The sequence below is a fragment of the Apostichopus japonicus genome, chromosome 20 (assembly GCF_037975245.1).
Source record: "Apostichopus japonicus isolate 1M-3 chromosome 20, ASM3797524v1, whole genome shotgun sequence".
NCBI lineage: Eukaryota > Metazoa > Echinodermata > Holothuroidea > Aspidochirotida > Stichopodidae > Apostichopus > Apostichopus japonicus.
The window spans coordinates 19,974,129-19,996,907 of NC_092580.1; the positions used below are offsets into that span (position 1 = coordinate 19,974,129).

General features: G+C 37.8%; 2 protein-coding genes across 26 annotated transcripts in view; one reads left to right on the forward strand and one right to left on the reverse strand.

The window, feature by feature from the left end:
* Positions 1 to 3,635: 3,635 nt before the first annotated feature.
* On the reverse strand, positions 3,636 to 18,226 carry LOC139961148 (uncharacterized). 25 transcript variants are annotated; one of them, XM_071960072.1, is made up of 15 exons: positions 17,841 to 18,226; positions 14,521 to 14,686; positions 13,887 to 14,170; positions 12,620 to 12,768; positions 11,917 to 12,067; positions 10,630 to 10,956; positions 8,980 to 9,342; positions 8,048 to 8,095; positions 7,493 to 7,540; positions 7,078 to 7,125; positions 6,643 to 6,690; positions 6,205 to 6,252; positions 5,756 to 5,803; positions 5,327 to 5,374; positions 3,636 to 5,196 (listed from the first exon to the last, which is right to left on the reverse strand). In XM_071960072.1, exons 1-15 carry the CDS (start codon positions 17,911 to 17,913, stop codon positions 5,111 to 5,113), a joined length of 1,935 nt encoding a protein of 644 aa, XP_071816173.1. In that variant the 5' UTR covers positions 17,914 to 18,226; the 3' UTR covers positions 3,636 to 5,110. The 25 variants fall into 25 exon arrangements, with proteins under 25 accessions (XP_071816173.1, XP_071816172.1, XP_071816177.1 ...); XM_071960071.1 differs by having other exon boundaries at positions 3,636 to 5,199; positions 17,841 to 18,225; XM_071960076.1 differs by lacking the exon at positions 7,493 to 7,540 and having other exon boundaries at positions 3,636 to 5,199.
* Positions 18,227 to 19,773: 1,547 nt separating this feature from the next.
* The window catches only part of LOC139961149 (THO complex subunit 7 homolog), a 29,599-nt gene continuing 26,593 nt past the window's right edge, over positions 19,774 to 22,779 (forward strand). The window contains exon 1 of the mRNA XM_071960098.1: positions 19,774 to 20,013. Within this exon, the coding sequence (XP_071816199.1) occupies positions 20,001 to 20,013 (13 nt within the window). The 5' untranslated portion in view covers positions 19,774 to 20,000. The remainder of the gene's footprint in view (positions 20,014 to 22,779) is intronic.

Below are 22,779 nucleotides of genomic sequence, written 5' to 3' on the forward strand. Positions count from 1 at the left end.
GCACTCACACCTTCGGGACGCCCTCGCATGTGCATATAATAAACAATGACATCTGCCCATATTAACCCCGCCTAATGAGAAGTTCACTACAATGCATGGCAGTATTGCGTTTACGTTTTCTTTGCTTACGAAGAACATACGGAATAGGTAACATCCGTGTTTAGGGCATTAGCAATGTAATGTAGTTTACGTTTTCATGAGATATGTTAGAGCGCCGAAGACGCTATGGAAAATTGACTTCTTACTGAAAGTGAAGCCGCGTACTGTAATTTTCTTTACCATATGAAAAATATTTATTCTATGCAATAATACGTAAGTACAATGTAACAAAAAGTATTGCGACAATCCAGTATGATTCTTCATCCATTATACATCCCTATATCTCGTTAGGTACTTTAGTTCACTTTACGCTCATTGGATTTTTTTTTTTGCAAGGTAACAAGTTCATATTATCAGAACAGTACGCTGAGAGGAGTGGGAACTGAGGTAGGAGCAATGAGTGAAGCACTCCATAATAATTTGGTCAACTACAACTACATGTACAAGCCTTAAATTTTAACAGAGAATACAGGAGAATCATTTCCAAATTTTCGAAATTTCAGAGTAATCCCCTTTTCTGCAATTATTTTTGTGCTTCAACATCGTTTTTAAAGACGAGCAATGTCTGAAAATGCAACCCCTTTAATAATAATAATAATACACAGTTCTTATAAGGCGCAAATATACACTAGAGTCTCTATGCTGAAAATCCGGAAAACTACAAAAGTAAGAAAAGGTGAGTCTTTAAAAGCGTTTTGAACCTGGTTACAAACTGAGCTTCTTAAATTCCGATCGGAAGGCCATTCCAGAGGATGGACTTCCATCTTGTAGGGGAACCGTGATACACACCTGACGACGATCATATACAGTCACATCAGTCTTGGTGGGCCTACAAGGGGAATGGGGTTGAGAGCAGATCAGTCGGTTCATTGTTAGATATTTCGTGGCCAATTTTTTTCCTGGGTGACTGGGTTTCTCACGGTTTATATAGAAGTCATTGCTTAATTGTGCTTCATGATATCACGTGACAATAAATGCTGTGTATACCCCGCTTTCAAGCACCGAACTAGACGTATGTATTGTGATATGACGTAAAGTTAGAAAAGAACCACGAAACAGCAATCGTTTTTAATGAGCTAAACATATCTTATGCCGGAAAGTTGTGATTTGACGGTGAATGTATGTTATTTTAGATTTCTAACATTGATCGTAGATGTACCTACGTGAGTGATTATATGTAACAGGTCTAACGTCATAGATCAAATGTCGAAAAAGATGAAAGTTGGTGTTTAGACACTTTCTACTTATCAACATATAGGCAAAAACCATCAAACCATACGATATGTTGGGAATGAAGAGACTAATACTAGAGTATTCCTTTGAGATGTTGAAGGGTAGAAATGACAATATAGGTCAGAGGTGATACTTGATGAAACAACAGTGATGGTTAGGTAATATCGTGTTCTATACTATATCCTTTAAACTAAATTGTATTTAAAAAAAAAGAATTCCATCCTATTAACAAAGACGGCCACCAGATGCATTTCAGAAATAACTGCCCAACAATCACTTCCGTCACGCAGGAGATGATATCTGCAATTCGATGGATTACCTTCTCCTTAAACTCGCAGGCCAGTATATCGAAGCCCGCCAGTAACTATTTTATATGGGGTTCGGTTTTAAATTCCCCCTTAGTGACGTCGTTGTGGGGATGTCAATATTGTTCAGGAGGTTATGTCAGTCATACAGGGTCATAATGATCCATGTTTTGAACGTACTTTCTAATTCATCCGAACTTGTCGATAGTAGGTGGCAGCAGATATGCGATTCTCGTGATTGTAAGTGTTAGAGGAATTTTAATATGGTGACGTACTTTGAACACAGTCAACATCAGTCTCCATGGCAGTGGCGTCGCCAAGGGGGGGGGGGGGCAGGGGGCACGTGCCCCCCCCCCCCCCGGAAAACCGAGTCCCCCCCATCTGAGATTTGGGTTGGTAAAAAAATATATATATATTTTGTTATATTCAACTCCCATCATCTGAGTTGGTTTTTCATAAGGACAAAGAAGCACAGTAATTCGTATTTTCTTCAAATGAGCTGCAAAAAATGAAAAAGTTTATCCTTGACCGTCGGGTATCGAAGTCGTAACCCGCGCCATCACAACACTAGTTGGTCATAAGAACCTACGCTAGTCTTTCCTACTATTAACAGTACACTCAATTCACCTAATAGGTGCAATTATGTTTCACCATGAAGAGCATGCTATAAGTTCATGTTCCTCGGGCCCTCCCTTAAAAATACTTCAGGTTCTTGGCGACTACGTTGCGTTAGATAGTGTAAAACCGCCTACACCCATATATTAACCCTGTTGTGTAGTGGGTGCAGAGGTCATTTGCCAGGTCAGATGCTTGTAGGAACAAATTGCGAATGTTCACACCTGCATACTTAGCCATACTCGATGTGTGATCAAACTTTGGATTGCATGGTGAGATCCCTGATAGGAGCCAATAACGATGCTGGAACCTGTTACATCTTAATAGATAATGGGAGAAAACGATTAGGACAAGAAAGGAGTCGGGGGTCATGCACACATTAATTCAACAAATGTAGGTTCTATTGATAGGGTTAGGCATAATATCGACAGCATGTGGTTCATATCCTCTGCAAAATTCTGCGCTTTGTTAAAATCATTACCTCAAAAATAGCAATTTCTGGAGATATCTTCAGATCGAATTTAGCATCAAATGTGGCACCATTTTGCATCCAGCCCATCCTCCGTATGCGAAAATTTTCACCCCCCCCCTTAGACCCTTCCCCCAGGACGGCGATCCGTATCCACCTAAGTGCCCCCATCAAATGCTGGTGCCCCCCCTGTGCCCCCCCCCCAGACTGAAAAGTCTGGTGACGCCACTGCTCCATGGGCAAACTTAGATGTTCATCTGTGCCTATAATTGTCCCGAGTAATAACTTAATCAAGGTATTATGTTATCTACCGTGTAAATGATTGTAGGTAAAGCCGATATATAGGTATTAAATTATCTACCTTGTTAATCGTTGTATGTAAAGCCGATATATCGGTATTAAATTATCTACCGTGTAAATCGCTGTAGTAAGCTATATTCCTATTATCTGAGGCACCTGCACAAAGGTTTCACACAGAATTAGGCCTATATATTTGTGATAAACACATTTTTCTTTAGTTTGTTGCATTTTATTTATTTGGGGGGGTGCGGTGGGGAGGGGAGGATGTGGCTCTGATTCATAAGGAAGCATTTCCTTACCAAAATCTCCAACAGAACATTTATTGTAAGCCATGTAAGTGTAATGGGCATTAAAGACAAATGTTCACATAAAAAGACAGAGAGCCTCGTGTGGTTAGACGGAAGTGGAGAAGTGAGGACAATAATTGGTTGCAGGCATAAAGTGAAGCCATTGATTGGTTCATTCATCATTTAGTCCCTCTCAAAGTGTGTTTGAAAATTTCAGGTGACGAATAATCCTACAGCGATCAATTAAGCACACGTACAAATGTATGTCCACTTCGAATAAAGGTTTTTGATTGACGTGAAAGAAGACAGTTTAAAACAATCAGAGAATCGAATGCAAAGTCTGAGTACAGTTTATTGTGCGAAGAAAAAAAAAAGGACAGAAAGCATGATTTTGTCAAACACTTTAAATCAGTTACTCAATCAACGGGAAAAGTTGCTTTTTCCTGTATCCATACTAGGTTATCCATTGTGTGTCATGGTGAAACGGGTCTTTAATGTTATTGGAAAGCGTTACTTATTCTCGTTCTCAAAGGATACACTGTAATATATAGTGTATAGTTATATGCTTTACCAATTGGTGACAAGCCAGCTTCTGTCCGAAATTCTGATACGTAAATAAGAAAAGCATAAATGCTACCATTATTATAAAAGCATATATAAGGCTGTAGCTTTTGATGCCTTTTGTCGAAAGCTATCATACTTTCTGTGATATTATTACAAACAAAAAATCACAAGATCTACTACTACTACTCTTACTGGTGAAGTCGAGTTTATCTGGAGATGTTACTATAGGAACATGCTCAGGCAACTATTTGAATCTTTCAAAGGAAATATTAAATGCCTTCATAGCGGTACAAATATCTGAGTAAACATATTCTTGAATAATGAATGAGTATAAAATGTAATCGTTAAAAATAACATTCAAAATGCGAAGAGGAAAGGGAACTTTGTAAAACAGATAATCAAGAGGAAAAGATATTTTTGACTAACGAAAGTTGAAAATCTTATTGGAAGTGAACTTGAAGCAAACAGGTGTGATGACGTAAATGCACATGTGACAGCGAAGTCCCTTTGACTCCCATGTGTTGTTATGCATATCGGCCGTCTTCACCACATGCGTATATACAACTCCATACCTTTAATTACAATTATGATACCAGTGTATACCCTAAAGCAAAAACGGAACACAGGAGGGCTGCAGCGCGTAGACCCGTGCATAGTATTGCCTATACAACGGCCTATTATTGCGCCTCAAAAAGCATTTTCACATGCATTGATATGAAAGCCTTTGACATTCGATTAAAGGGCATGCAGTTGAGAGTATGATTCTGGAAGTTACTTATTGTTTCTCCCAAAAAATTTCTGATGGTGAAAACAAGACCAATCATGAAGATACATATTATCGCTAACAGTAATTTACCTGATATTGTGGCTGGACATCCTGACCAGGCGAATAATGGAAAACTGTGGTTAACTCCCCACTCTCCCTCTCCTCTTGTAACTGCTATTTCCAGCCATATTGAGAGGGGGGGGGGGTTTAACTTCAAAACAGATGTTTTAATATCAGAAATTCCCTTACAGACACTATACATTAACATAATGATCTATTTTAATATTTCATATTCGTTGTACTCTCGGAGATGGGGTGAATTGCCAAGTTTGACTTAAATGGCCGTCTCGCGTTTCGTAATACCTTTACACAGACGTGAATCATACTATTATGATGCTGGGAAAGCGGATAGGGGACTCTGTAATTTATAATTCTGAGTATGAATTTTCTGAGTATACTAAGATTTGAAACTTTACTGGAACTGGAGCTTCCAAAGACCAATACACACAATCAGCAGGTTGAGAGTGGAACATAGTTGTACAGCACCAGAGCGACCTACTGCTGAAATAAAAAATATATACAAACATATCAAATCGATTATGTAAACCTTAAATTATTCGATGTAATCAAATGAAAGTAAGTTACTCAAAATCATATGTATATATACATATATATATATACAACTTACCTGGGAAATGTTTCTGAGTCTCTTCTGCTGTGTTCTCAGAATTGGTCTCTTTATGAAAAGAAAAACAAAAGGAATTCCTTATGTAAATATTGGTTTTCTTCACGTGCAGACGTGATTATTGCACAACGAAGTGTAAATATGGCTATGAATGTCTGAAAACTAATGATTAAGGCTAAAGATTTTTCCCCCCATCAATGTCAATATAAGTTATATCTCATCCATCCATCCATCCATCCATCCCTCCATCCTCCCATCTATCCATTCATTCATCCATCCATCCATTCATCCATGTTTTGATGGGTATCTAGGCAATGTTTCGTATAAAAATGAATGATCAATTTTTGTGAATCTATTCTTTCATCCATTTGTAATTCTAGCACTTCATTGAACCAATGGTAATTGGAACAGATATAAACTGAAACAACTTACTTGTGTAAAGCTTAGGAGTCTCTCCTGGTTTGTTCTCAGAATTGGTCTCTTTATATGAAATGAAAAATAAAAGGAAAATCCTTATGTAATATTGCTTTTCTTCATGTGCAGACGTGATTATTTCACAACAAAGTGTAAATTTGGCTATGAATTTCTGAAAACTAATGATTAATGCTAACGATAGATATTTTTCCAATCAACGTCAATATACTTATATCCCATCCATTCATCCATCCTTCTATCCATTCTACCATTCATCCATCCATCCATCCATCCATCCATCCATCCATCCATCCATCCATCCATCCATGTTTTGATGGGTATCTAGGCAATGTTTCGTATAAAAATGAATGATCAATTTTTGTGAATCTATTCTTTCATCCATTTGTAATTCTAGCACTTCATTGAACCAATGGTAATTGGAACAGATATAAACTGAAACAACTTACTTGTGTAAAGCTTAGGAGTCTCTCCTGGTTTGTTCTCAGAATTGGTCTCTTTATATGAAATGAAAAATAAAAGGAAAATCCTTATGTAATATTGGTTTTCTTCATGTGCAGACGTGATTATTTCACAACAAAGTGTAAATTTTGGCTATGAACTTCTGAAAACTAATGATTAAGGCTAACTATAGATAGATATTTTCCCAATCAACGTCAATATACTTATATCCCATCCATCCATCCATCCATCCATCCCTCCATCCTCCCATCTATTCATCCATTCATCCATCCATCCATTCATCCATGTTTTGATGGGTATCTAGGCAATGTTTAGTATCAAAATAAATGATCAATTTTTGTGAATCCATTCTTTCATCCATGTGTAATTCTAGCACTTCATTGAACCAATGGTAATTGGAACAGATATAAACTGAAACAACTTACTTGTGTAAAGCTTAGGAGTCTCTCCTGTTTTGTCCTCAAAATTGATCTCTTTATATGAAATGAAAAATAAAAGGAATTCCTTATGTAATATTGGTTTTCTTCATGTGCAGACGTGATTATTTCACAACAAAGTGTAAATATGGGCATGAATTTCTGAAAACTAATGATTAAGGCTAAAGATAGATAGATATTTTCCCAATCAACGTCAGTATACTTTTATCCCATCCATTTATCCATTCTACCATTCATCCATCCATTCATCCATCCATCCATCCCTCCATCCATCCATTCATCCATGTTTTGATGAGTATCTAGGCAATGTTTAGTATCAAAATGAATGATCAATTTTTGTGAATCTATTCTTTCATCCATGTGTAATTCTAGCACGTCATTGGACCAATGGTAATTGAACAGATATAAACTGAAACAACTTACTTGTGTAAAGTTCAGGAGTCTCTTCTGTTTTGTCCTCAAAATTGATCTCTTTATGGAATGAAAAATAAAAAGGAAAATCCTTATGTACTATTGGTTTTTTCATGTGCAGACTTGATTATTTCACAACAAAGTGTAAATATGGCTATGAATTTCTGAAAGCTAATGATTAAGGCTAACGATAGATATTTTCCCCATCAACGTCAATATACTTTTATCCCATCCACTTATCCATTCATCCATTCATCCATCCATTCATCCATCCCTCCATCCATCCATGTTTTGATGAGTATCTAGGCAATGTTTCGTATCAAAATGAATGATCAATTTTTGTGAATCTATTCTTTCATCCATGTGTAATTCTAGCACTTCATTGAACCAATGGTAATTGGAACAGATATAAACTGAAACAACTTACTTGTGTAAAGCTTAGGAGTCTCTCCTGTTTTGTCCTCAAAATTGGTCTCTTTATATGAAATGAAAAATAAAAGGAAAATCCTTATGTAATATTGGTTTTCTTCACGAGCAGACGTGATTATTTCACAACAAAGTGTAAATATGGGTATGAATTTCTGAAAACTAATGATTAAGGCTAAAGATAGATATTTCCCCCATCAACGCCAATATACTTATATCCCATCCGTTCATCCATCCATCCATCCATCCATCCATCCATCCATCCATCCATCCTTCCATCCATTCTACCATTCATCCATCCATTCATCCATCCATCCATTCATCCATCCATCCATCCCTCCTTCCATCCATTCTACCATTCATCCATCCATCCATCCATCCATTCATCCCTCCATCCATCCATCCATCCATTCATCCATGTTTTGACGGGTATCTAGGAAATGTTTAGTATCAAAATAAATTATCAATTTTTGTGAATCCATTCTTTCATCCATGTGTAATTCTAGCACGTCATTGGACCAATGGTAATTGAACAGATATAAACTGAAAAACTTACTTGTGTAAAGTTCAGGAGTCTCTTCTGTTTTGGCCTCAAAATTGATCTCTTTATGGAATGAAAAATAAAAAGGAAAGTCCTTATGTAATGTTGTAATGTGATTATTCCACATCGAAGTGTATATATTTGGCCAAGAATTTCTCAACATATCCGTCCATTCATCCATGCATTACCACAGTACCTACGTTGTAGTAGACAGAGTACTAACGATATTGGGCGATTCACAACCACATGTTGCCTATATGGTGACATCCCTATGTTCCGACGTCTCTATGTTCCGACGTCTCTAATTTGACCCAATTTTTTTCTGACCCAATTCTTTTGTGACCAATTTTTTCCTGACCCCTAATTAGGACCAAAGGACGGTCGGGACCTAAAAGTGGACCACCGGAACCTGCGACCCCTAACACCAACTTTTTTTTTCGTCAGTCCCCACCACACGGTCTGAAAAATGGGGGTCCAAAAATAATGAGTCTCCAAAAAAACATGGGGTACCAACAAATTGGGTCCGAAAAAATGGGTCCCAAAAAATTGGGTCCAAAGAAATGAGGTCCAAAAAAAATTGGGTCCAAAAAAAAATTTGGGTGAACAAAAATTGGGGCCGAAAAAATTGGGTCCGAAAAATTGGTCCGAAAAAATTTTGGTCAAAAAAAATTAAGAGTCCAAAAAAAATTGTCGGAACATAGAGACGTCGGAACATAGAGACGTCGGAACATAGAGACGTCGGAACATAGAGATGTAACAGCCTATATCACTATCAAATCACTATTCAAATTCCTCACTGACGCAAACAGTCGGTAAGAAGATCGGTAAGATGGTGAGTACTTACGCTAACGGTGTAACTACTCGCTCAAGTTACATATCTTAAAATCCCTGTAACATGGTTTGCCAAATATCCAGAAAAATGCATGTCTATAGACAAAGGTGCTTACCATTGACTTCTGCGTATATCGTACCCGAAAATTGGTAGTAACCAGATTCTCTGTCAGTTTCAAGACGGATCCAACCTAGGTTGTTACTAATAACGATATCATCGATAGGATACAGACGGTAAATTTTCGAAACAGTTGATGTTCTGTTGTCGGGGTCTGTTCCTTCGCCAAATGATATGGTGTCCCAATTTTCATCAATGGTGAGTGTGTTCAACCTGAAAACGATGTGGTTACTTTCCGGGACTGTTATAAGCCACACACAATCAATGCTCCCGCGTTGGGAGGTTGAATAATGTGGATATGATATTCCTTGGGACGTTTCGCCAGCAAGATGGATGTTCGCTTCTCCACAATAATCGTGACCTAAAAAGAAGGTGATAAGATGTGAAATACGTCCTGTAAATTAGAATCTCGATCAAGTATTCCTCCGGGCATATATAAAAATACTAAGTGTAGTATCAAAAGTTTCTCTGTTGGATATTATCTGCGGTAGCTTAATATACTAATGAGCCATGCAGTCACAACAATGGAATTGACTGAGAACTGGAATGTGAGAGATAAACTTATCCCATTCTGCAGTTCAATCCGTTCGTTAGAGTGATGTCCTGTATACAACTAGTTATTACTGAATCTGTCCTAAAGATATCGATATCCACTGACTGAACTTTTTGTTCCATTTTATCTTATGCCACAGAGAATTGGAATATTGGCAGTGTACACTTACTTTCGCGATATACAGGTGGAATCGGGGGTGACAGTTTTTTTTTTCCCGGTACAGTATAAATGTAATTTTGTGAAAGTATTACAATATTTTATTCCCTTTTTTTTGAATGTACCAAAAGTATACATCGGGTTGGTATTTTACTACAGTTTTGACCATGTTTGGTGTACCATACATTTTGAATTCAATAACATAATCAACAAATTCAAAATCTTGGAAAGAATGACACTGATATTTGAAAAATTAACCTTCGTGACCTTGCTTTGACCTTGCATTGGTTAGGGTTGGTAGTTTGCACAAAGGGTTTGTAAAGTTTACCAACTCTCAATGCCATTGATGCATTCATAATATGAATGCATTCATAATATGAATGCATCGGATGTTTGTAGTATCTATTTTGTGTTTCTTTATTTTCCAACCTATAGTTTGACCTTGCATTGGTTAGGGCTGGTAGTTTGCCAAAAGGGTTTGTAAAGTTTACCAACTCTCAATGCCATTGATGCATTCATATTATGAATGCATCGGATGTTTGTAGTATATATTTTGTTATCTCTTTCTTTTCCAACCTATTGTTATACCTTGGATTGGTTAGGGTTGGTAGTTTGCCAAAAGGGTGTGTAAAGTTCACCATTCCAATACCATGCATGGTTGCATCCATTGTATACATGCATTATATTCCTTGTAGTTGTAGTATAATGTTGGAAGTAAATTTTAACAACTTAAGTTTTTTGGTGCTCTGTGTATAGAAGGGGAAAACCAAAGCAAGTATTTGTAATAGTTGAAAGGAAACCAATCCCCCAAGTACACTTACCACAGCTGTTATAACCAACCTATGCTTTAAGTCTCATTATGTACTGGATATCGAATACCAACTTAAATGTAAGGGAGTTTATACAACATTTTATGTACAAAATATATTATGCAGTTACCAGTTTGACACCAATCTTCGCCGGGAGGACCAACCGGAAAAGCGTCACAGTAGCTGCTAGTATCAGTGTAGTAACATCCAGAGAAAACCTCTTCACAATGTTCTCGACACGGGACAACGCTGTCTTCACAATTCCTGAAGAAAAAGTGGCAAGCTACTTCCTTTAACTCTGTGGTGTAACAGTAATCTAGTCTGGCATCATAAGTTACATCATCAACGTAACTTTGTCCAACCGTTTGAGTGGTTGCGTATGTCTTCAACAATGGAACATTCGATAGTGCGCAGGTGGTTGTAATTGTTTCACATTCCGTTCCTTCAGACAGTGGATCTAGAAAATGAACGAACGTGAGATTCCATGAAGTTCTTTTAGACTTTATTAACAGAAACGTCTTGATATTATAAGAATAGGAATGAGAAGTTTATGAGTGGAAATCATGAGAATGAAAATCATAGAGCTCGTGAGAATAATGAACATCAGAATGAAAATGGGAATCAGATCGATAATCAGAATAAAGAGGAGGATGATGACGATGATGACGATGATGATGACGATGATGACGATAATGACGATGATGATGACGATGATGACGATGATGACGATGATGACGATGATGACGATGATGACGATGATGACGATGATGATGATGGTGATGATGATGATGATGATGATGATGATGATGATGATGATGATGATGATGATGATGATGATGATGATGATGATGATGATGATGATGATGATGATGATGATGATGATGATGATGATGATGATGATGATGATGATGATGATGATGATGATGATGATGATGATGATGATGATGATGATGATGATGATGATGATGATGATGATGATGATAATGATGATGATGATGATGATGATAATGATGATAATGATGATAATGATGATAATGATGACGACGATGATGACGACGATGATGATGACGACGGTGACGACAATGACGATGATGACGATGACAATGACAATGGCGATGATGATGATGACGACGACGACGACGATGAATATGATGATGTAATACAATTGGTCTCATTTACATTTCAAACTTTTGGCAAAAGAAATCATACCTAATCCACAAAAGTCGGTTTCGTTGGATACCAAATAAATGTATAAAATAAGCAGTCAAGTTGATGAAAAAATCTCTCGGGGTATTTGGAAGAGCAGACACATTGTAGACTAATTTGGAGAAATATTTTAGTTTAATTAAGTATGTGCAAGATTTTAATTTTCTTGTCCAATATTTAATTTTAATAACTGAGTAATAACTTTCCTTACCTCCGTGTATTACAGCATCGATGAAATCTGTGAATCGAGAAACCTTTGTAAAAACACTGGTAGATTGACAGCCGTATCCCCAACTGGTTATGCCTACGAGTGTCCAATGGCCATTAGCTTCCTGGCACACTAAGGGACCACCGCTATCACCCTATTACAGTTATAGTGAAACAACATCAATTATTATTTACCTTTTATTCCAATGTTCAAACCTCAAGTAAAATATTGAGATTTCAATATATGTTAGAAATAGCAATTACACTTAACCTTCTCTGGAATGTATCTCAGCACAGAATGCTTTCCATAAAGAATTTCAGTTTCATTTGAGTGTATTCGTAGGCCCGGAAGGTAATAAGGTATAGCATTTTGCCGGCAGCCTAATTTTACCCAATTCATGGGAAATGTAGACATAAGGGAGAATATTTCAGTTTTGTTTCACCCCAGTCGATTTAGATGGGCTGTTAATTAAGGGAGGAGGGGGAGGGGGTGGGTCGTGATCGCAAGCATCGAGCCCACTTGGCTCCTCAACGTGAACATTTTGTCAACTTATGTGAAGTGGCTCTGACGTCAAGCAGTGTCACTGGTCTTCGGCTATTTGTTTACACAACAATGCTATTGCTTTTCATGTCTGTCTTTCTTACTTCTCGTTGTTACTTCGTTACAGTACAGCAGAACTGGAGGGACACTATGCTTATATACGTACTTTACATGTGGCGTCAAAGCCGTATTCGTATCCGGCACAAATCATATTTTCAGTGATAGTAGTACTCCCATGAGCCTTCAGTTCTCGATCACAACTTTCAGATGATCGTAATGGTAGTTCGTCCTCTCGTAATATGTATGCGGTCTCACCTGTAATTACGAATTATTCATAACATGATCTTAATTGGACCAAGCCGCTGCTACATTGTAGCAGCTCCCCGGTTAATTTTCAGTTAGACCCAATATAAAACAATATTTATTTTCCTGTATATATGGTTGTGAGCAAGATACCGTTGACAAATATGAAATTAATTCCTTGTGAATAATTCATCAAATGAGTTTAATGATCTATTTGCCTATATCACATGAAGTATAGGCCTATACTTGTTATTTTCCATACTCCCATGCGTATACCTTTTACAAGGTATTGAGACTTCGATATGTTGAACCGTTTCAGTGATTGAAATAGTATAGAACTAAGCCGAATAATTAAATCATTCAGCAAATACAATATGAAAGTTAGAACGTCAAGATGCTTAGTGATTCTTCTCTAGTTACAAATAGATAACATTTTAAATGTTGACCAAATGATGACCCCATAGGAAGACGAATTATGCTCATTTGACCACTAGAACAACTAAGGTAACCTCTGACCTTTCTCTATACCTTCACATGCATTCACGTATAGGTCGGCCTACTGGCCATGTTCGAAGGCCATCCAATTTATTTTTTATGATACACTGTGTTCGGATATTTACCTCTGTTGACCTCGGATCACCTATGACCTCCGAGCCCACAGGAAACAAAATTTACAAATTTACCAAATTAATGTAGACCTTCATAGAAGGTATATGAACTTCACCTGAGCTTATGTTAAGGCGTTATCGTTTTTATACAGAAAATTGACCTTATGGAAAACAATTCGGTTATTGCAGTAAGTTGGATCGACATTCCCAGCGTGATGACGTTGAAATACCATATACGTTTAAGTATAACATTATAGCTGGCATAAAAAGACAAACCAACATAGCCATGCGCGTGCGCCAATTGATAAAGGTATACTAGAAAGAATTTCATTAGCCTCCTCTATATAAATGGCTGCAGTTTATTAATGCATGTTTAGGTAGTTCTTTTGATTCATGAGATTCTTAACATTGATGCAGATGGAAACTGCATTTCTGAAAGAGTTGTATAAATGAAAAACGTTGAAACATATAGAAAGTGATTGTTGTAAATTGTATAAGTGTTTGCAAACATGTATCACAAACCTCCAGCGCTTGTTCGACCCCAACCGGTGGCATAACAGGTTGAGTAACGTGTAACTTCATCCACTTGATCTGATGATGGTAGGCAAGCGGGACGAACATAATCTGTCACATCGACAGGCTCTTGCAGCTTAATCAAGGCAATGTCATTATCAAATCCAGCCGTGTGACCAGGGTGAACAACGATTCGCTCTATGAGACGCCTTTCACTATTGGATTCATGGTAATCCGTTTTGAATAATGAACCTAAGCGAACGGCATCCAGATTTGCTCTCATTCCTGGCGTCCTATAAGTATTTCAAAAATCGGTTTTTACGTCACAAGTAAAGTTGGGGTTGAGGGTGCATGGGTGGAACATGTATTGGAATATCCAACACGTCACACGATGATGCCGATGATATGGTTATGACTTCTAATTGAAAAATGCATGAAGGCCTACAGTATTCATATATATATATACAATTAACACTTTTGAATAGATTGCTCTCATTGATAACCCATGCACTATACAACGTTAGCGTATAAGTTGACATCGCAACAATGGCATCTAAACTTGCATAATACGTTTTTGTTTCAATTTCAGCCAATTTAAATCCTGAGAGATAAAAAGCCAAATAGATTATTATTTTCCACTTACGCTACGCAATGCGCTGCGGTCACAATCCACTGGTCAGAGATCAGAGTACCTCCACAGAGCCATGATCTGTATTCAAGAAGAGCCTGCCACGGCCAACGGCCCGCTATCGCTATGTTTCCGCCGATAATACGGGCAGACGCAGGGAAGGAGCTCACTCCACATGTTTCTAAGTCGAATAAATGAGAACATATTTATACATATACATACATAGTCATATGTATAGGCCTATATATATATATATATATATATATATATAGGCCTATATACATAAGCCTATACATATAGGCCTAATAGTCCTATATATATAGTCCTATATATATAAATATATATATATATATATATAAATATATATATATATATACAGGGTTATAGCCACGCCGGCCGGCGGCGGCCGGTGGTAACCGCCACTCACGCCTGCCGGCCGGCATTGGAAGTGAATAAACAGTCCACCGGCCGGCACAAAAAAATAGTAAAATGCTTGTGAAATACAACAAAAGTAACAAATTTTTCTTTCCCTTGCCGTCAAACATGATAATAACGTCACCTTTACAAAAAGGGGAAAACCCTCTGGCTTTGGGGGCTTCGCCCCCTCGACCCCCACCGGGGCGTTGCCCCTGGACCCCACCAGGGGCCCTTAAGCGGGCCCCTGGATCCCCGGCCGTGAGATGCGAGAGCTTCGCTCGCTACGCTCGCTACGCTTCGCAAATTTATTTAACCAGCACTCACAATCTCCTAGCTGTAACCCTGTATACAATATATATGTATATATATATATATATTACCTCCATTTCATTAACATAAAGTCAGTTCAAAGTATCTCTTTCGAGATCCGGCTTTAGGGATCACAAATGATTTCGAGTTGGTTAGCAGGAGCGTACCAGGATTTTCTAGCCCGGGGGGCGCGAATTACTATCTAAGCGGAGCGCCACCATCGGTTGGCGCGGCGCGTGCAAGAAAATTTCTGGTTTTTATAACCCCCAGATCACCGGAAATGGCACTTCTCGGGCTTGAAAATGACCAACCCGAAGTACACTTTTGCCTGAGAACCAAGTATTTCCCAATAGTTTTTGTCCATCCATAATCTTTTTGAAGATTGTCACCAGTCACACATCATGTTCGACCTCATTGCATGTCCTGTGGATCATTCATTGCTTTTGTAGGTGATTCTACGTCACGGCCCACAATATCCGAAAGCCCCACTTTTCAAGGTTTTAAGCCCATTATTTGTTCCGAATTTGAAAATTCCCATTTCTCGTGCATAAAATCACTTCAAAACATACCCATAATGTTGCACAAAATTCAATCTATGGACAACCAATATAGAAAAACCTCCTCGAACCCCTAACAGACAGGTCAAAATTTGCACTAGTAGAGGGAAGTATGATGTAAAATGTTGGTCAGGAAATTTTCGAAAATTCAGACAGAGTTTATTTATTGGTGTAGAAATATTAAAACCTCTTATAACGGCTATTATAAAACTTGGTTGAAGGAAATGAAAAATAGCAGATATTTCCGATATCAGATATTTCGAAACCAATTACTACACACATAGGCGTAGGAGGCAGGGGCTGCACCCCCCCCCCTCCCCAACAATTTCCCCCCTGAAAATTCGGGCAATATGCTGAGAATTTTTCGGGCACCTACTGAAAGAAAAATAAATAGCAATGATGTAGCTTAAGGAAATGAATAGTTTAAAAATGATCTCCTTGGTAATTAAAATAAAGTTCTAAGCTTGGCCGACTAATTCGCCATTACTATGGTAAAAGAGAGTTTTGACATAATTGGACCTGTATGCTTTTTCTCCATCTACATAAGACATTTCGTTGTTTACATTAGCATCCGGTGGTATACTGCACATCTTTCACGGACCGTAGGGCACACGATGCCATGCGATGTAATGACCGATGCTTGCTTATATGATATTGACATTACAATGTCAAAAAAAATTTTGGTTATATTTTTCGGGCAAGTCGTTACAGCCCCCAAATCCAATTGGGCTCTTACGCCTTTGACTACACATATAGAGAGTTTTGAGGCTGTTCATCCTGGAACATGCATTTTCTAGTTCACTGATAAGATGTGATATCTGCTCTTTGCTTGACAAATTCCGAAAAGGCGTGTAGCGAGTAATTTGTCAAGGGAGGGGCGAAGCCTATGGGCAAACTATCATAGCGTAGCGCCACCATAGGTTGGCGCGAAGCGTACAAGAAAATTTTGGCCGAAAATGCCTCCCAGATCGCTGGAAATGACACTTCCCATGCCTTGTAAGTTGCATCTAATCATTGTCTATTTTATTACTAGCGATATCATAAAGAAAATTTGCTCGGGGGGGGGGGGGCGGTCGCCCCCTTCCCGAAATGCGCGCACGTCCCCTCCGTAATCCTCGATCTGTCACTGGCTACCCTGTGTATATAATAGGGATCAGCGCTGTAATTATGACTGCTCCTCTTTCTCTTTCCGAGGTCTTGGCGTTTATCTTCTACTCCCTCTTTTTCTCCTTTTTCTCTCTTTCTTCTTTTTCTTTTCCATTCCTTCCTCTCCTCCTTTTCTTTTCCCCCCTCTTTTCCCTTTTTTCTTCTCTTTTTTCTTTCCTCTTTTCCTTACCCGGGGGCGCGCGCCCCCAACACCCCCCTGGATACGTGCCTGGTTAGCATCATATTTGATCTCTAGAGTAAGGCAAAATATGTCACCAAAAACAGAACTAGTATTGTTCGATGCAGGTGACAAACGCCTACAGTGGAATTACGACCTTCCTTGCCGGTTTCGAACCTCTGGACATACAATCAGCGTCCATAGCCTAGTGGTTAGGGTGTCCGCGTACAGAGAGGGAGGCCCGGGTTCGAATCCCGGTGGAGGCTGAAAGTTTTTTCACTGTTCTTGATTTTCCTTCTCATTACTTTTTCATTTATATATATGCATTTGCCTTTGTCGTTTACCTCCATTACATTAACACACACACACACACACACACACATATATATATATATATATATATATAGGCCTATATATACACTATACTATACTTGTATACTATACTTATATATATACTATACTTGTATATATATATATATATATATATATATATATAGCTATACTTGTTACATATAGGATTTCCTATCATCCACCTGGTTGAGGAATATGCTACAATGGCCCAGCAGGTTCCTATTGGGCCACTGTACTATATGTAGCCCATGTCAACTTCTGTTTCCTCGAGTCTCCGACGTATCCTCCATTTTGATGCAATGCCAGCATGACCACTCCCATTACCCATGCATCGTAGTGGTAAATCAAAAAATACTCAAATACCAAATTTCACATACCTGTAGGTTGACAAACTCCATGACCTGAAAAGAGGGCAATTGGTAGAAATATTCCGAGAAGTAGTCGTGACATATTTAATGTGAATATTTGATGTTATCTATGAGCATTACCAAATGTTTAGGCCAGCTGCGATTAGATATTGAAAATGACGTTGCTAACGATATTGTATAAATATGTCTTATGAACCGTGTATCTATCTATGTTCTCTGCACTGGTACGAGCAAGCCTTTGAAGTTTACGTGATAAAGCAATGCCCATTACAAGGGGGAACCAATGGTGGGACATTTTTGGAAATACCCAAAATATATATAACTTGACCAATGGTGCATGCATGTCAAACAAAGCCACAAAGGTGAAGATATTAAAGAAATTTCTGTCACAACTACATGCCATAACGTGTAACATGGCTCACTGCGGCTATACTGTCCAAACAAATTACCATATTGTGCTGTAAATAATATAGTTTCAAAGTTGAATAAAAACATACAGTTACGCAAATATACCAACACAAAGCATAAAGATCTTCTAGCCTATTACCAATGTCACGGAGCTTTATCATGATAGAGAGATCTGAAGTTAAAAGAGTTGCTAAAACTGAATATGTAAAGGTTATGCACTGCAGATGAAAATCTTTTTCGTGTCATAAATCTAAAGTATTGAGTAAAGTATATATTACATTGTGTCAATCTTAGCTTACATTGTGCTATTCTCTAATCAAGATTCCAAGAACAATGTTTGCAATTATTATTATTTTACGGCGCATTATTTATGCAGTACTTGTATGGTATCATTTTATGTTGCTAAAATATTATGACATATCACTGACATTTGTTGAGACGGTATACTTCACATGGATTTTTTTTTAAATTTTTTATTAACATGAAGTGATTTTTTGTATCACTCAGTGAAGACATAAATACTAAAGCTGGGTTTAGCAGGATGTCAAGGAAAGAAACGATGAAGAAATCCACTGTATCCTGCAACTAAAGGGCCTTCTAGTTAAAGCCAATATAAATTTATGCAATATTTTGCCAAATATAGAATAAATATATAGAAATAACTGTAGAAATAAAAATCATAGGCTGGCTTGCTAGATGGTTAGCTGGCTAGCTGGATTGCTAGACGGACGGACGGATAGATGGATGGATAGTGGACCTTTTCTTCAGAACTTGGAATTCTCTTTGGAAAAGTAAGAATTTCAAGCCTGAATGGCAATTGACAAGATGTTTAAATACAATCTAACCACCATTTCTCCCATGAACAATTAAAATTCCTCTTAATCATACCAAATATACTTTCACTTATTGATAGTACTGTAGGTTTATTTCACGGCATCCCAGTACACTACTTGCTTTTTTTTTCATTCATTATTTAATTCAAGTAAGTTACTTAGTGCAAGTGGTTCACGTTGGAACAGTTAATCCTGGGTGTTCGTATATAATCTGGATGGAAGCGGAGCCTCATGGTGTTTCATTGAACGGGATCAAGCTGTTTATATTGATTCCATGGTCCACCTTCTAGGCTTATATGTCACTCCTGACATCAAATGTGTATGACAAGTAATTATCACATAATTACTAGTACGGTGGCGGCACATATGAGACCGAATGCAAGAACGATTTATTTGAAATAATGACAAAGGCCGTCCAATCCCAGACCAATTAAGAAGGAGGGTCTAGACCAGTCTCGAATACTACAAAACTGAATACAATTCATAAGGAAAATTAAGTTCGCATCTATATCACACAGGTTCATGAAACTTTACCCGAGCAGTCACTAGTGTATTTTATTACATCTCATTCTTTCTTCTCTTTTGTTTCCTATAGCTTACAGTTCAGCTAGGACAACGATCAATGTACGTTATATTGGTTGTCTCAGTAGTGTGGGAGGTAGCCTGCTTAGTGCGAAATATTTGGATCTTAAGAAAATAAACCGGCAACATAACACGCTTTAAAGCTGACAGCCGGGTATACCTGTTTCTTATATTGTCCCGTAGTAATGTTGTTACACAGTTTACACGCATTTGATGAAATTCTAGCTGGTGGGTTTTTGGCTTTCCATATTTATTAACGTCATAATTGCAAAGTGAAGGGAGCCACTGAATTAGACTGAGACTTGAGAGAGCTTGACAACTCCACTCAACTAGAAAGCAAGAAAGAATGGCAACCGATGGTAAAGAAAGTGGCATAACAGTTTTAAATGCTAGATTAACGTTTTGTACTTCCTTGATTACACTTGTGTGGATTTATCTAAGTTACACTAGGCTTATGGACCAATAGTTAAGCATGATGTTTAGCGTCAGCATACGCTACATAAGTTGTATGGGTTTCGCGAACTTTATAGGCCTACACGAATATGGTATTTAAAAAACGAGGTGAACTGTGGAGGAAATGGCATATTCAGTCGGTACTAATTTAGAATCCGTACCAATCGACCCTACTTCCTAACCCTATTCCCTACTTCCTTACCCTACTCCCTAACCCCTAACCATATTCCATACTTCCTAATTCCTAACCCCTAATCCTACTCCTTAACCCTACTTTCTAACCCCTAGCCTTATTCTGCCGATTCGAAGTAAGCTTTCCCATTCATATGGTACGGATTCTAAAGTTAGGCCGAAAAAAAGAGCAACCCCCTATAAGGCTAGGCTAGCTTTAAATTTAAATGAATTTTGGAAGTTAAAGCAAGCCTGTCACTTAAAGAATCTTAGTGTGGGAAACGAGTTCCAAACGGTAGGCCTAGGCTAACTTTATCTGTGATACTGATATTTCAAATTCATTATAGGCTAGGTCAATAGTGATGAAAAAATCCTCAATGAATGCAAGGGGTCAAGTCTCTTATTTCCCTGGTCATCTTGTTTCATTTAACTATCAGAGTTATTTTACACAATTCTAAGCAAAATTGTTTGTTCTGTGCCAAAATGCCTGATGACTGTCGTGTCACTGTGTAAAATGACAAAGAACTTTAAAATACCCCTAATAAATAAATAAATGCAATATCTCAACAGGGGAAGTAACTTAAGTAGGAGACTTGATACCAACGTTCACTATAGCCGGTGTCGCATCACAAAATGTGACTCATTTCTCTGCACTTGCGACGCAATTCTCAAAATGTATATCGTAAAATTACAATACAAAATAAATGGGGAAAAAATCACAAACAGCGTGGATCTGCCGGCAATAGGCAATAGTCTTTGCAAATATTTTGGGAAGAATGCACACTGCAAGCTGCAATATGATTCATTCATACTTAGTTAAAACCTGACATCAAACAGACTAAAATCACTGAATAACTCAAACCGATCTTGGCACAGCTAGCTACGTGCATACGTGTGTCATTGAGAGTTGTCACATTCATTGAAAACTGTTGGACAGGTGAAGTTACATTATACCAACCACCGCTCACAACAAAAGGTACTAAATCGAACGCTACTTGATACAAATGAAGAATGTTATATCTGTAAGAAAATGAGTAGTTTTATGGCTAAAGCCTACATGTATATGCCACCAGAGACCTAAAATGTTGGCTTGATGCTATGGAGACAGTGCTGTGTGCAGATTCCTATGCTAATGTTAACATAGGCATATATCATTCCTGCCTATATTGCACAATGAGCTCCGTAGACTGATATTCAGAAATGATGCCCATTTGATTCGGTTTTTTACTGTTTTTCTCGATCGTACTGCATTTACAAGTACTCTTTTTTTTTTGTTGGAAGTTTGTGCTTGAAAACTTTCTAGGCAGGTGACATAAATCCCAACTGGCGCCCAGATATGTCATAAACAAATAAGGCTAGATGTCGTTCATTTCAACATTACTAGCACCCAGCTAATTACCCAAATATTAAACACTAATTACATAATGCAATGATTTACAATCACACACAATATTGACAAAGTTTTATTTGTTAACTTTAACATAATTTTTATAATAATAAATAATTAATTCAACTGTAGCAGCACCCTGTTAAAAATATGTCATTTCTTACGCATGTCATAACAACATGCACAGTGGACTTTGCTAGGTTCACACAACTCCTAAAACTTTAGCGACTATACAGTAGCAGTATCAATTTTATGTGTAAATCCCCAGATCTAGATTGAGAGCACAAAATAACAACAACAAATAATATAAAAAAAAATTAACAATTTTGTAACCAAACGTTCTGAGTTTCGAATGCTTAAGAAACAAGACTTGGTGTCAAAGGATTCTTCAAGAGCTGATATAAAAAGAATCAAATCCATTGTTCACGATTATTTGTCGTTGTGGTAAAAAAAACTTGTCAAGAACGAAACACGAAAATGCCGAATTGGTTAATGCTTCATTGTGACCATACACTAACCTAAGGACAGAATTTGTTCAGGTAACACTAGAAAGTAAAGAAGAAAAGAGTTTCGTTTCAGAATACAAATACATGAGAGGTGACCAAACATCCCATGAATGATTGTTTGGGGTGTTTCTACATTGTACATGCTTTTGTGTTATCTTTCACACAATGTACACAATGCACAAAGTGCTGTCCTTTATATCCTGATATATCATTGACACATTGGTTGCGTGTGGTAGACATATGCCTTCTCAACTGCAGGTTTTCAGTGCGTAAAAGATCACTATTATCTTGGCTTAGCTGGTGTTGGGGAAGGGGGGGGGGGGCATTCATGGCTGATAGTATTTTGCAATGAAATCGGCAAGAAAATATTTTGGAAAATATGCGCTGTCTCACTTGCACGTATACGTACGAGAAACAGCTCAGAGGTTCAGTGAGGTTCTCCCAAGCCTAGCTATTTCGCTTTTGCACAGAAGCTTTGTAGTCAAAGCAGCAGCATCAGTCTTTGCTAATGCTCTTATGGTACACTTATTAGTACGTATCTTCAAAGTGAATATATAAGGTAATGTAATACAAAACAAAAAGAAGAATGAACATCACCATAAACAGTA

What these genes read in the sequence shown, in the direction of transcription:
- LOC139961148 (XM_071960071.1), bottom strand. Translation starts at nt 17,913, where the DNA reads ATGTCACGACTACTTCTCGGAATATTTCTACCAATTGCCCTCTTTTCA. An exon ending in TGGAGTTTGTCAACCTACAG is followed by an intron (nt 14,687 to 17,840) that starts GTATGTGAAATT and finishes TATTCGACTTAG; the next exon opens with AAACATGTGGAGTGAGCTCC. An exon ending in GCTTTGACGCCACATGTAAA is followed by an intron (nt 12,068 to 12,619) that starts GTACGTATATAA and finishes TAACTGTAATAG; the next exon opens with GGTGATAGCGGTGGTCCCTT.